Source organism: Ursus arctos, unplaced genomic scaffold (assembly GCF_023065955.2).
Source record: "Ursus arctos isolate Adak ecotype North America unplaced genomic scaffold, UrsArc2.0 scaffold_8, whole genome shotgun sequence".
NCBI lineage: Eukaryota > Metazoa > Chordata > Mammalia > Carnivora > Ursidae > Ursus > Ursus arctos.
This window is the reverse complement of record NW_026623100.1, coordinates 15,152,736-15,167,473: the sequence shown is the minus strand read 5'-3', so window position 1 is coordinate 15,167,473 and position 14,738 is coordinate 15,152,736. Positions and strand designations below refer to the sequence as shown.

The following is a 14,738-nucleotide window of genomic DNA, read 5'->3' as shown; positions in this document are numbered from 1 at the left end:
TGACCTTCCTCAAACAGCTCCTTTTATTTCTTCTTTTATTTAAATTAATCAGACAGAAAAGCTGGTGAGATGTTTGCTTTTCCTTGGTCACTTACCTAGACACTTGCCTGAATCAGGGAGGAAACTAGGTGCTACATACAGCTTTCCCGCTGAGGGGGGTCTGGAGGTCCACGCTACATCTCCAGGCAGGCACGAGACGTTACTGGGGGGAGACGGAGAGTACGTTCGGGATGACCTACCACAGTCATTGGCAGGCTTATGAGGAAGCGCTTTTGAGGGCTGAAAGGGTGATGGGCTGACCATCCCTTCACCTGAGGATGACAAATAATAAAACTGCAATCATCCCCACAACTCTTAAGGGAGACAGAGTTTTGGCTAATTGAAATTTCTGGTATACTCAAAGGCGTACTTCTGAGTTTCAAATATTCTTGAAAAATCTGTGTGGGAGAAAGAAGAGGGGGAGCCTTGCAGAACCAGCAGTGTGACAGAAAGGAGGCCCAGAACGAAGGAGGAATCGGGGAGCCCAGGAGCCACCATGATGGCCATGCAGCGGAGGCGGTCACGGGCTAACGCTCAGAGCCCCAGCGGTCAGTCGTGCTCCAGGCCCAGCCTGCAAGGGGCTCCCAGTCTATGCGGAGTTTCCTGGACTCCAAAGACCCGAAGCTCTGAATGGCCAGTTGGAACCTGAGTCCTGACGAGGCTTGAATGGACGTTGGCTTCACAGAGGTTCAGCGTTTGCTTCTCTAGAAAGACAAAGACGTGGGTGCTGCCCCCTTTGCTCACCCATCTTCCAGCACTCCCAAACAGACTGGGCAGTTTCACTCCACGCCCAGCCAGTCCAGAGCCACGTCTGATCTACTCAAGCCCTCTCCATGCCTACGGTGGTAGTTCCAGAAGCTTAGAGGCAAGGGGTGAGCCAATATGGCCATGTGCATCCTTCATGCATCTCCAAAGGGCAAGGTGAAAGCGGAAACCATGTCTAGGTTTCGGAATTTGGAATCTCTAACGTGCAAAGGGCACAAAGCTTCATTGGTGCCACGCTGCCCCTCACACAGGAGGTAAAAATGCTCATTGGAGCCCAGAAATAAGATTTAACGCCATTGTATTTATTAGGTTCTGAAACAATACACATTCACATCCTTTTGAATACAGTACATTTGGCACAATAATGTTTACAATGAAATAACACTAATGAATGGCAAGAGATTAAAATTACATCCAGAAAGGAAAAAAAAATGTACAAATAAAGCATCACAATACAAAAAAAACCCCTAAAATTGAATACATTTTATATTTAGCCAGAATTATTTTGCACATAATTTAAAAAGAGGTAATTTTTTAGCCTTTTTTTTAAAGCAAGAATGCATTTTTTTTCACCTTTGGAGGAAAAAAAATGATGTTTCCACTTCACAAAGTCCATAATGAGAGAACACAGGAGAACAGCTATCCTTCAGATATTTTTTTTGGCATTTTTTTTTTTTGCACTCAAGAGCTGGATAGATTAGAAAGAAATGTAACCGTGTGTCCGCTTCCTAAGCTTCGTGAAAACTGAAAGGAAACAAAGAATGCTCAAGGAACACACAAGTTTTTTTTTCTATAGACGACGTGGGATTTGAACCTGCCCGGTGAGAACCTGGTCAGCTCCGGCCCCAAGCAGGGGGCGTCCCAGCCAGCCCAGCTCTGGTGCTGCAAGGGGCGCCTCTGGGCCAGGCACCCCGCGAATGACTGCCTGGAGATGCCAGGTGGAATGTATTGTTTGACCTTCCAGCAAAAATGCCAGTTGTCCCGTGGGAAGGGCCCAAGCCCTGCTGAGAAGGGAACACCACCGAGGCCCTGGTGCAGGCCGTTTGGCATTAGAGCTTGCTTGGTCGTTCCAAGTTCATCGTGGTGAAGGAAGCAGAGGAAAGACAGAGCAGTAGTGACGCAAGGGTAGGATGGGCAGTATTGTCATGTCTTCTTAAAAAATGAGATGATGCCACCATGAAGATGTTTCTGTGCTTGTACTCAACTCCAGAAGACAGTCTCTCCCCAGTAGGTCAAGTTACCGAAGATAAATTAAGTTAATCTACTGTTTCTCATCACTTCACTGGTACGCCAAACACACAAATTGATAGAGCATAATATTTGAAATTATCGTAAGAACAGATAATAATTACACCTGAGTTTTTAAAAATTAAAAACGAAAGAGAACTGAAGGTCATCGTTAGTAACAAAGGCTATGACGGGCCAGATGCAAATATGGACACCAACTGCCTAGGGGCTCGAGCTAGTCACCGGCCAAGCTTTGAAACCACCATCGGAAACATTCCTTTCCCTTCCCCATCTCTATCAGGGCGTAATAGAGCACAGGAGAACTATATGAGAGACTGAATATAGCTTAATATATGTTGACATCTTTTGAAATAAACCAAAATGAAATAAACGATACAAAGGGCTCCTCCCTGCCCTCGAGAAAGAAAGAAACACACCTTATCTCTCGGTAACTTGAACCAATGCGCTTACAGAGTATTGCACCTGGACATTATTATAATTATTCTTTCATAGACTAAAGTTTTATAATATGCCTGAACATGCAGCAGTTGATGCCTCTAAATTCAATGAATCAATTCCACAGGCCTTGCAGCAAACACTATATACAAAAATCTCAAATGTACAAAAGGCAAAAAGCTTCATTAGTGCCACTTTGCCACTCACAAGTATATATATTTAGGGGCAGCTGGGAAATCCACGTGCAACAGCTGGAATGGATTCCATTCCCTGCTAAACCAGTTCAGTAAAATAGATAATCAAATGACCTCCGGGAAACATATACACAAAGCCACAGAGAACCCTTGGAAATCGAAGAATGGAACACTGTTAGCAATATCTACAGAGGTAACATCACATCCAGGAAATCGTGTCCGCACGAGTTGCCCCGGCATGGCACACAGAAACAACTCCAAGTACAGCCGGCCACGTTGTCAGTTTGCAAACAAGTCGCTCGTCCGTCTCTGGATACCCTCCACATAACCCCTGCTTAGCCTCCCTCTGCTCGGCTCGAGAGCAGAGAGTTCGTATTTCACTTTACACGCGTAATGTCTAAAGACCACGACACAGTAGTACTACCATTTTCGCAGAAGTGCGCAAAAAGAACACGTGGGTTGCAGGAAATAAATAGTGTGCTGGGCACTTAGAACGAAACCGGAAAGAGAATCTGGGAGCGAGCTTGACTAGAACCTCAGGGTCTGGGCCATGGCCGCGGTGGCCTCTGTGTTCCGGCAGAACTTGAAGACTGAGGAGCGCTACTCGTTTCCTTCTCTCTCGATTCGTCCAGCCCCCACGCGCCACGAAAGCGAGAACAGCATCGACCTCGGACGGCTGGTTTCTCATTGTCTATTAGCCCTTCAGTAGCTACCTGCATTAGTATTGGAATTTATATCTTTTGGCCAATCAGAAAGCCAATTTGCTAATATATTTTTCAAATGTTAATCGAGTTCAAAAATCAAATTTCTTTTTCTACAAAGAGGGATTTCTTCCACGAGATACATGCTCTCGCAACGTTGGCATGCCCCAAAGCTAACACCAAAGCAAGCGGCAGTGAGCCATTCCAGAGCAAACCGACACAGGGAGCCCACCCGTGCAGCTCGCCCGCTGTCTCCTTCACGGCATGCCCCCAGGGCGCCCACCCCCAGGCCCGAGAAGCACCCGACTCTCCAGGACAGAAGGGCAGAGGGTGGCAGGTGAGGGGAAGAGGGGGGAAGAGAGGCGACAGTTGTCAGGACCCTCTGTCCAACAGCAGAGCCAGGGTCTTCTTGTTTGCTTTTCTTGTTGCTCTTTGAAGGAAAAGAACTGAAGTTGCGTCACTGCCGGGAGCCCCCGAGGAGGGGAGACAGGCTTGCTGACAGACCGAACGCTCAGTGCGTCCAGCTGCCCGCTCACCGCACGACTGGTGAGACAAGGACCAAGAGTGCCTTCTGGTCCCCAGGAAGAAGAGGGAGGAGCCGGCCTGGGGTAAGGGAACGCAATAAATAGAGGGCAGACGAGGGACTGGGGCTCTGGAGAACAGGAGAAGCAGTTCAAGGCCTTCTGAGCCTCCAGAAACAGGACTCTTCTCGGCACCCTTCCTGCAGCATCACCAAACTCCCCTGGAGCAGCTTCTCAGGGCATCAGGTCTTCACCAAAGTAGGAGAAGCCTTTGAACTCCTCCTGGTTGATCTGCTTCACAATTGCTTCGTCCACGAGCGTGAGGACTGGCTCTTCCCGGGTAAAGTCTTGGTCAAAGTTATTGACGTCTCTTTTGGTTTTCTGCGAGAAGAAAAGAGAAAGCACTGACTCCAGGCTGACCTTGCTCCCCAGGGCCCCCCACGGAGAGTGGGCATCACACCGACCAGCCTCTCACCAAAGCAGGCCGCTCGCTACTGCGAGCAGACCCAGGGCTGCTCCGATGAGGTCACGATGGATGGCCCCAGGACCAGGAGGTGGCAGAGGACTTAGAGAGGAAGAATGAGTCCAGGTGAGAGGGAAGAAGGGGTGAGTGGGGATGATGGAAAAGCAGGGAAGTGGGATTCCCACAGACTGTTGTGTGGGGGTGCAGTGTGTGTGTTTGGGAGAGTGGGATACAGAGTTCTCACCTCACACTTCCCCTCCTAGTCTACCCCTCTGGCTCCATCGAGACCTCCATCCCTGTGACCCAGGGAACACACTCGAATCTCCCTCCCACAGAGTCTCCAGTGGTCTTTCTTCTCTAGAGGTAGACCTCCCTAACCTTGCCAGGTCTGCTCCATAGGACATCCTCTAAATAGGAGAATGAATGGGGGGCCGCGGGGTGGGGGGGAACCGTCTTCTGGGAAGCCTGCCTCCATCCCTACACGTACCCACTAAGAACCCTACTCTGTGCTCCTACGCTGTTTCTATGACTACACTCAACATGCTGACTTGCAATGAGTTGTGTGTGTTTGTCTTGACCAAGAGGTCCTTAAAGGCAGGGGCCTTGTCTTCTTCAGCTTTGGGTTCCCCACAGGGAGCATATACTGAATGAATGAACATGGGAAAAAAGTCACCCCTGACTCCCCAGCTCAGAAGGACCCATACCTGGCTGGGAGGCTCAAGTTCCCAAGGTAGGGCTTATGGTCTGTCGGGGGGTGGGGGGCAGCAATCAGACAAATCCTAGTTTGGGGAGAAAATCTGGAAGTGTAAATCACACCCTCTGCCTTTTGGGACTTCCGGTTGATTTGGGAGCCAGTATTCCCATCTCGAACACACACTGCAAGAGTTAGAACACCTTCCATGGAGAAGTCGGGACTTGGCTGGGACTGGAAGAATGAGTTACAATCGTGTTGGTAGAGATGGGAAGAAGTCACCTTGGCAGGGGGAGAGAGGGGGCAAAGGTGGGGGGTGGGGCAGGAACACGGAAGATGGAGAACACGACGATGGGTTCACCAAGCCGCCTGGGGTAGAGTCCAGCCTGGGGATGGAGGATGAGTCCAACTGCAGGGGCCTTCAGTGCCAGCCCCCCGCCCCCACAGTACATGGCAGGATGCCAGGGGCTCGAAGGAGCTCCTGCCATACTCTTCCAGGTGCTGACTGACTGGTGTTAACCCAGGATTAGCGACCTGGATGATGGAATGGATCTTGTGGAAAGAGTCGCATTATTATTTGTAGGAGGAATAATATTAATATATGCTTTGTTCTGTGGAAACTAGTGACCTGAAAGACGTTCATAAGTGGTCTGTGCAGAAAGTGGCTTTGCGACAAAGCTATTTTTGCACCCGGCTCTTGGAGGTTTGTCACGTACACTGGCGGATAAAGGCTCTGAGACGTCCTGAGTCAAGAAACCGGGTTCACTGTGTTTAGGGCAGCCTTCCTCAAACTTGACATGAAACTTTTATTCTTCCTGAATAGCTTCTCGACACCTCCCTCAGGAGCAGAGTTCTGCAGGACACGGTCTGGGAAGGGCGGCTTTACAGTTTACGAAGCACCTTTCCGTTCATTTCCTTATTTGATCCTTGGAACAGGCAGGTATTGTTATCCTGATTTTACAGATGAAGAAAGTGTGGCTCAAAGAGATCTGGTGACTCGACCAGGGTCACCTGACTAGTTAAGAGCAGAGTCAGAGTCAAATCCAGGTCTCTGCATGATGCTGCGTGCGTGAAGCGTCTGGAGAGCTGCGCCCTGCAGAAATGGAAAGACAAGGCAAGGATCGGAGCCCACCAGGAGACATTTAGGCCAGGCTGTTAGGCTACAGAGGAGGCAGGAGAGCTCGCCAGTGGGCACGCGTGGCAGGAGAGGCTGTGGTTGGGGCAAGAGTGGGTGACCTGCTCTGGGTGAGCTTGGCGGGGGAGCATGTTTGCAGATCACCCCAGGCTGAGATCAGAATCAGGTGGACGGCATGGAACAGGGATGAGTGAAGCTTTCAGCACCCATCAGTCCTGCTTGGTGTCTTTTCTCTGGCCTTGAGCCGCATAGCTCAGTAGGTTCCGGAGACCTTGGAGGGGAGGCAGAAGGGAGACAGAGAAAACCCAAAGGATGGAAAGAGAACCTGCAGCTGCAGGACATGCATGTTGCCCTTGAGATGGGGAAGCCAAGAGGTGGCTTAGTCACGTCTACCAGGAGGGCTGGCTCCTAGCCAGGACGACGATCTGTCTCCGCCTCCAGTATGTACACCGCAAGAGGAAAGGAAAGGGGGGCCCTGCGAGGACAGGGACTCGCGAGAGGAATACCAAGCCCCACAGTGACATGAGAGGGCCGGCGCTGGAGGGAAGGGGGTCACGATGCCTCTTCTGAACATCTCTGTCCAAGGAGGGATGGATTCACTTGGACGGAGGAAGGGGTTGCCGAGTACGGGCCTGCTGCGCCGGGTAAAATGAGTCTAGAAGGAGAAATGGGGTGGGGAGGAGTGACTTGGGAAGCACTGAGCATCATCCCAGGAGGTGACCAAGAGAGCTCCCCGGTGGGCGGCAGGAGGAGCTGGAAAGCAGCAGAAGGGGTGGTAGAAGAGGGGTGAAGAAGAGAAGCAAGGAAGAGGGTGGGAGGAAAACTCATTTTGTGACATGGCCAAGGGTGGGCCGTGCCTGGGTCTCCAGTACCTACGGAAGCAGGGACCCCTCTTTCCCGGCTCCCCCTCACCGGGCATGCATGAGGGGAGCCTGTGTATAGAGAAGCCGGGGAAGCTGGAAGTGCTCTGACATGGGCTCTCCCTGTGTACCTACTGCTTGTGCGCTTCTGTCAGTCCTGAGTGGCCACTAGTCATGGAAACTGGTTTCAGTTCCCGAGGTCAGCCGAGCACGGTGGCAGAGCGAGATTCCACAGGATGTCTGAGCATTGTCACCCGCTGTGTACCAGGGATCCAGGGTCAGTCAGCACAACTAGGCATGTCCTTCCCAGAGGATCTCTAGCTCCATTTCATGCTAGTCTGGGGAGCCATTTGGCCCACCTCTTGGCTTTCCAGGGGGTCACAGAATCCTCGGTAGCATGTGAGTGACTGTGCCATTCTTCAAGTGCTCTCTAGAAAAATACACTTGCCTCACCCACCCCCTTATGCAACCTGGCCCTGGCCCTTCCAAATCCTTGGAAGCATTTTAGGTGCATGTCAGTTACTCATCTCCAATTCAAAAGCCAACATCCCCACTACGTGCAATGCCTGTTAACCTTAGACGCTTGAGGAGTTTTCCAAAGCAGGGATCTCTGGGAAACACCACCCCTATTAATAGATGGAGACAGCATGCATGGAGTCTCCAGTTTGAAGAGGACTGGGGATTATAGCCTATAAGACTCATGATTTTACTCTTCGCAAAGCTGCTGCCTTCCTCTCAGCAAGCACAAGACTCAAGTCCAAGTTTCAGATGCGCAAACCCCCAGAGACGCTCCTGTTTACCTAGATCCTTGGTCATCCCATACGCCTCCCCTGAAATCTAAATGTCAGACTCTTAGCCCACACTGTGGAGCCTGAGAGGTGACTCTGGGACCTCTTCAGACCTTATCTCCTCCATGAAGCCCTTACCACATCCTTGTCCCACACTCAGGGGGGCAACTATGGAGTAGGAGAGCGAGCACCAGCTGACCTCTTGTCCTGGGCCTGGCCCTTCCTGATTATATGATACTGTGTGAAGCCACTCTTTGAGACTTAGTCTTTTCATCTGTAAAATGGAAGTAGTAACAGGCACTCCATAGGTTGCTTTGGGGACTCAATGAGATGTCAGATGTTAGGTGCCTTAGTGCAGACCCCAACATAGAATGGGCACCCAATAAATGTGCCCTCCAAGTCTTGGCAACTGTGTGCCATGGGCACGTCACGTACAGCTTGGCCGTTACCCAACACAGTCTGTGTGATCTGCCTGTTGATGCCACATGCCTCGTGAAGGGACTGAGCCTTACGCGTCTCTGTATGCCTCCAAATGCTGAGCTAGTGCAGAGCCAGGGTCTGCCCGAACATCCCAGGGCTTTTTCCAGAGACTGAGATTCTTCCAATGGCACCTGACGCTCTTGGGAAAAGCCCCAGGGTCTTATAGTCCTCTACTTCTAAGACCCTTCAGGATCTCATCCCCACCTAGTTGCCCACTTCTTCTGGGCCCTGCTGTGCCATGAGGTTCTCTGGATTCACCGGCTTCCCTCGACTCCAAGCCTTTGCACAGCTAATCCTCGGCCTGGAACCCCCTCTTCCTGTTCCCTCCTTCTGCCCCCACGTCCTCATCACCCAGCTGTTTCTTACCTTGCCCTTCCCAACTGAGATGCCCTTCCTTCAAGCAGCCTTCCTGGCCTTCCATGCCTCTTATGGGTGCATCACCTCTCCTAACTTAGCACAGCACGGATCGCATGTATCCTCCTCCTTTCGACTCATCTGTGAGCTTTGGGGACAAGGACTGGGTTGAACGCACATTCCGTCCCCAGACTAGTGCCTTGCCCCGCACAGTCAGCGCTCAGTAGATATCTGCTGAAAAAGGAGTGAATGTACTTCTCTTGCTGCTACGCTATCTACAGCTAGTAAAGTGCACTGGACTCAGGACCACTGGCGGCTGTGGTTCCAGAGGGGCTCTTCGTCTGGGGGGGGCGCAGGCGACACGGCATGACGGCTGACGTCTGACTCATGAGGGGCCTAGAGCGGGGCAGCCCAGAGAAACACATAGCCTTAGGCCCAGTTCGTGGGGTTTCCTCTCTGAGCAGTGGTCAGCTCAGGGCCCTGGGGTTCCCTGACGGCTGGAAGGAGACAAACACAAACAGATCCAACCAGGGTTTGGGAAAATTCCATCAAGACGGATGGACTGAGGGGAGTTTATGTCACTACCCCTTTGTGGCTGCTGTTAGAGGAAAAGGACACTCCCATTCCCGCTGGCATCCCTTCAGAGATAAGGTCTGGGAGTTGAGAGGCCTGGGGCCAACTGTGGGGGAAGGGCATGTCTCTGGTATCTGCAATGAGGGGGGAGTGAGGCAGCTTATGGAAATAGTTACAGGTAGCTCCAGAACCTTCTGAGAAACTGCATCTGAGAAGCAGAGCCGCTGGGCCTGCCTTCTAAAGCACCAGAGGCGGCCGAGGGCTTGGGGCTCAGCGGGCTGTGGTAGCGCTTGGACGTCGGCATGGACGTGGGCAGGCGGCCTGAATGCTGGCTTCCTGTCTGGCTGGTGCGCCTCCTTCACTCACTGTACTGAAGTCATAAACAGGAGCTTCCAGAGGAGCCAGCGACTTCTGCTTCTGTCTTCATCTGATTACGAGGAGATCAACAGATGGCTTTGTTCTCAAGCACAGAGAAAACTCCCTAATCTCACAGGCTGGGGCGTGGGGCTGGCTTTCATGTGGCCACTTCGCTGGTCCCTGCCGCGCTCTTTACCTCTGCCTGGCATGACAGGACTGTAGGTAGCGGTCACTGTGATCCCCTTGCGACCAGAAGGGGGAGGGTGGGGGAGGGGTAGGCTCTCTCCACACGGTCTCCAAAGGGCCAGCTTTTTTTGTCCAGGTCCCATGTCAGGTTCCAACTCCCTCTGACAGCAGCTTCACCCAGTCTCACCCCCTCCCAGCCCCCACGGCACTTCCTGGGTCCCGCATACGGCCAGCCCTTTCTAATATGTCCTGTGTGTCACAGTCTCCTCTCAGATCCCAGAAGGTACCGACCGCGAAGCAGGGGACACAGCAGAACGTAATATCCATTGGCTTGAATGAATTTCATTCACCGTAACAGTCAAACCCCAAATTCCTCCTAGCTTTGAAATGTCAATAGTCTTGTCTAAGCTCCACTTTGCTCTTTTAAAAGCTTGAAAAGCAAGAATTTAAATAATTAGAATGCTTGCTCATTATCAATGAACCAAAGCTGCATACACATACGTATATTCATTAGACCACACATTCTAAATAACAGAGTCCACATGTCTACGTTTATACACGCATGCCTACATGTGAAGTTAGATGAAATAAAGAATGTATAACTGCGTAGTGTCTTGCTTGGCAAAAATGAGGGTTGGAACAGAATTTCAAGCTAATGATCATTTACCTAGAAATTTCTCCAAACATAACCCTCCATCCCTTTCTCCCCCTCTTAATTTTGTTAACCAAGCACTGGTCAGACTTTTGAATCTTCTTTATAGAAATCAGGGCAAGATGTACAGAGTTCACCTGGCACTGGGCGGTCTACAGACCTTTTCTAGCACCTACCCTGCTCTGAGCCCTCGGTGGTTCCCTGCCTTTTTAAAATCTACCTCCTCGTTAGCAAGTAGTGGCCACAGCCGACCTCTCGACTCCTGACTCTGGTCTGAGCAATGCACATGCCAAGTGCTGTGGCATGACCTTCCACTTGGTGGGAACCCTCAAGTTAAACTGACGCTTAGATCGCATCGATGTATTATCATTTCTCAAGTAGCTGTGATGAATCACTGATGCTTTTAGTGTTCTCAATCCAACAGAACCCCGTTATGGTTGAACCATGTCTCCCCAAAAAGATATGCTGAATTCCTAACCTCTAGTACCTCAGACTGTGACCTTATTTGGACATAAGATCTGTGCAGATGTCATCAAACTGAGATGAAGTCCTGAGGGTGGGCCCTCACCCAATGTGCCTGGTGTCCTTAGACGAAGGGGAAGTTTGACTACAGAGACAGACTTGCACAGAGGGAAGCCCAGTGCAGAGACATAGGGGGCACGCCACCGGGAAAGCGGAGATGCCACCACAAGCAAGGAACGTCTGGAACCACCAGAAGCTGATGGGGCAAGGAAGGACCCCCCCACCCCCCACAGCCTTGGTTATGGAGGGAGCATGGCCCTACTGACAGCTTGATTAAAGACTTCTCATCTCCACGACTGTGAGAGAACAGGTGTCTGTTCTAAGGCACCCCGGTGGTGGTACTTCGTCACTGGAGCCCCAGGAAACGAATACAAATGTCAATCTTCTGAAATTGATTCTTTGAATCCAAATGTAATCCTTTACCCTTAACTTTGATTTCTTCTTATTTTGGTACTTATTTCTGGCTTCTGGAGAGCCCCATAAATAACGATTCTGTAATTTACTTCTCTGATCTCAGTCTGTGACCAAGAAAGGAGGGACGATACATAGACCTCGCTTGCCGAGGGTTCTAGAAGAGCATGTCAGTAAAGCTCATGTAAACCGTAAAGTACTATGGGAATATAACGTTAATTCTATCACCCGTCTTCTCTGCTCTATCCTTCGGCTCTGTGTCATCCTAAAACATGACTGCATGCCTCCCGTTACTCCATTAAGACACATATGAAGATGCCGCGTGAGGGAGGCTCAGGCTCGGAGCCCTCTGCCTTCCCCTCTACAGAGCCCTCTTGCAGAGCTGACAGGTCCACCAGCACACTTCGGGGGGGCACTGCTGGTAAATCCACTGTGAACGGACCAGCCATGGTCACTTTTTCCATCTTGTTCAGGAGGAGGATATCAGAGACTTCCGATTAATTTGCTGGAACAAGGACACAAAATGCCTGCCTCATTTCTCTGGTCTGCTGATCTAGAAATGAACGTAACTGGCTCCAAGTGATTACCATTTGCCCCTCAAGCGTCCACAAGCTACCTTCTTATAAAAACTTCCAGATCTCACTCTTACGGCATCTAACTCCAAGTATCCCAAATCCACATTCTCTGCATTTTTGCATACAGGGAGGCTGTTAGCCTATCTCCCGGCATTTGGTATCACCGCTCTATTCCATCAAATCCAAATTACCACGTAGTGGGCGGAGCAGAGTCCTCAGGAAGCCGACCTGTACTTCACCTGAGCCTAGAGCGGGGGCTGCACGCTGGATCACCAGGAGCCTTACGGAACAGTGAGGCTGGCCCCACGTCGGAGACGCAATGCCATTGCTTGGGGACCTGGCCCCGGGCGTGCCCCTGCCCCCCTGGGGAGCTCTATGAAATGTGATTCATTAATGTACCTCCCTTGGATTTCAGTTCACTCTTAGTGGGTTTTGCCCTAATCTTTGTACTTCCAAGAGATTCCCCTTTGGGGAAAAGTTAGAGACAAAATAACAGCCTTGCTTTTTGTCACTGGTTAACACAGTGGTTCTCCATCCTGTCTATGCATCGCAAACAAAGTGCAGCTGGAAAAGGAAACCTCGTGCACCGTGGGTGGGAACACGCACGGGTGCAGCCACTGTGGAGAACGGTATGGAGCCTCCTCAAGAAGCTAGAAACAGAGCTACCCTACGATCCAGCAATCGCACTACGAGGAATTTACTGAAAGAAGACAAAAACACTAATTCTAAGGGATACGTGCACCCCGATGTTTACAGCAGCGTTATCTACAATGTCCAAGATATGGAAGCAGCCCAAGTATCTATCGACTGACGAATGGATAGGGAAGGGGTGGTGCATATCTATGATGGAATATTAGCCAGACATGAAAAAGAATGCCATCTTGCCATTTGCGACAATGTGGATGGAGCTGCGGAGTATCATGCTAAGTGAAGTAAGTCGGGTCAGAGAAAGACAAAAACCATATGATTTCACTAATATGTGGAATTTCGGAAACAAAACAAACAAGCAAAGGGCAAATAGAGAGAGAGAGAGATTGAAATCAAGACACAGACTCTTAACGACAGAGAACAAACTGATGGTTACCAGAGGGGAGGTGGGCGTGGGGACGGCGGATGGGAATTAAGGAGCGCGCATGCCATGATGAGCGCCAGTTGAGTAAAATAAAAACTTAAAAAACAAAAACAATAACAATAAAAACCCCAAAGTGCAACCACATGGACACCTGGGCCTTGCCCCGCACCTCATGAACTGGACCCTCCAGGGGTGAGGCCCAGACCTCTGTATTTTTTTAAAGCTTCGTAAGTGATTCTGACAAGCAGCCTGGTTGAGTCTCTCTGTGTAAAGGCGCAGGGGATCCCTTTCCTCCTTCGTTTCCTTAGCAGGTTCAAAAGGCCTTTTTGTGGTTTAAAAGCCTATTTAGGGGCCTACGGTTGGGTTGTTCTGGATTTGGCTTCTTCTCAAGTTCACGCTACATACTGGCCTTCCTTCTCAATGTCATGCCCTCCTTTCCTTATTCGATATTAGCCTTTATACTTTGGGACATCCAAGAGCTCACCGGGCACCACACTGGTTTCTCCAGGTGCCACCCCTGAGAGGCAGGGTAGCTCGGCGGGTTAGCGCGTGTGCTCTGTGGCCGCCTGCCTGCATTCCACGCCTGCTTCTGCCCAGCTTTGCAGCGTTGGGCAAATCATGCAGTCTCTCTGTGCCACAGTTTCATCATCTGTGACACGGCGGTGCTAGTAGTCCTCCCCATACACTGGTTATGAGGAATACATGAAAGAATACTTTTAAGTCGAGAGAATAGCACATGGCATAAAATAAAAGTAAATTATTAGCCTCGGCTTTCTCATCAACATTTATCACAAGTAGAACAAACGGCATTGTCTTCGGATGGTCCTTGAGAGAGAGTTCTACTTCATCTCAGTTCACAGAACAGTCACTGTTTCATCGGGGCACCCTGCGTGCTTTCTTGTCCTATGTGCTCCGGAGTCTAGAACGAACAGTCTGCTCTCAAAAGCCAAGAGCCAGATGTGTGACACGACACCCCCCAAAGAACGTTCCTGATTTTTTTTTTTCTTCCTGCCCCTGTTTTTCTTTCCTATTTTCCAGGATATTATATTTAGAATACGTACTTTGTATATCCTGGTGGGCCATCTTTAAACTTTCTAGAATAAAGCAAGATTAAAAAAAACAAAAACAAAAAGAAGACACATTTTACGTTTAGTGCTGCTGGTTGTGACATCATAGCTCCTCTGTAATGAGCAGGGTGTGTGGGTGTGCAGGGGGGGCCTGGGGAACATGGGGAGCTACTAGAGAATGGGGCGCAGTGGGCGTCGCATGCCTCACCCGCTGATACTGCCTTCAGGAAGAAGACCCAGGGTTTCCAGGTCTTCTGAATGTCCTCCAGATACATTTTCACATTAAGTCTCCTAATTTTTAAGTGTTGCCAACTAATTCAATTAAAAAAAAAATGGTAGCTTGGCTGAAAGGGTCACACAATCTCCAGTTGGTAACCTCTACTCTAGTAAAGTTGCTTCCATCTTTTACGGGAAAAGAACATCAACACCCATTTGCTTTTTAAGCCCAAGTGATTCACTTCAGGGGATTTAAAAATGGGGAGTCATTTGGTTCCCGGCCGTTCACTGGTCCAAAGGAGAGGGTCATGGGCGCATGGTGGCCTCTGTCGCTGGCCTGCAGAGCTGAGGAGCCACCCAAGCCTCAGGTGGCGGCCTCGAATGCCACCTTCCCAAAATGTGGTCAACTGCCTTTTGTCTAAACCACTTCTGA

At 50.3% G+C, this 14,738-nt stretch overlaps 1 protein-coding gene across 1 annotated transcript in view; it reads right to left on the bottom strand.

Annotated features, from left to right (window-relative positions):
• Positions 1 to 1,091: 1,091 nt before the first annotated feature.
• The window catches only part of PRKCE (protein kinase C epsilon), a 482,751-nt gene continuing 469,104 nt past the window's right edge, over positions 1,092 to 14,738 (bottom strand). The window contains exon 15 of the mRNA XM_026486666.4: positions 1,092 to 4,284. Within this exon, the coding sequence (XP_026342451.1) occupies positions 4,138 to 4,284 (147 nt within the window). The 3' untranslated portion in view covers positions 1,092 to 4,137. The remainder of the gene's footprint in view (positions 4,285 to 14,738) is intronic.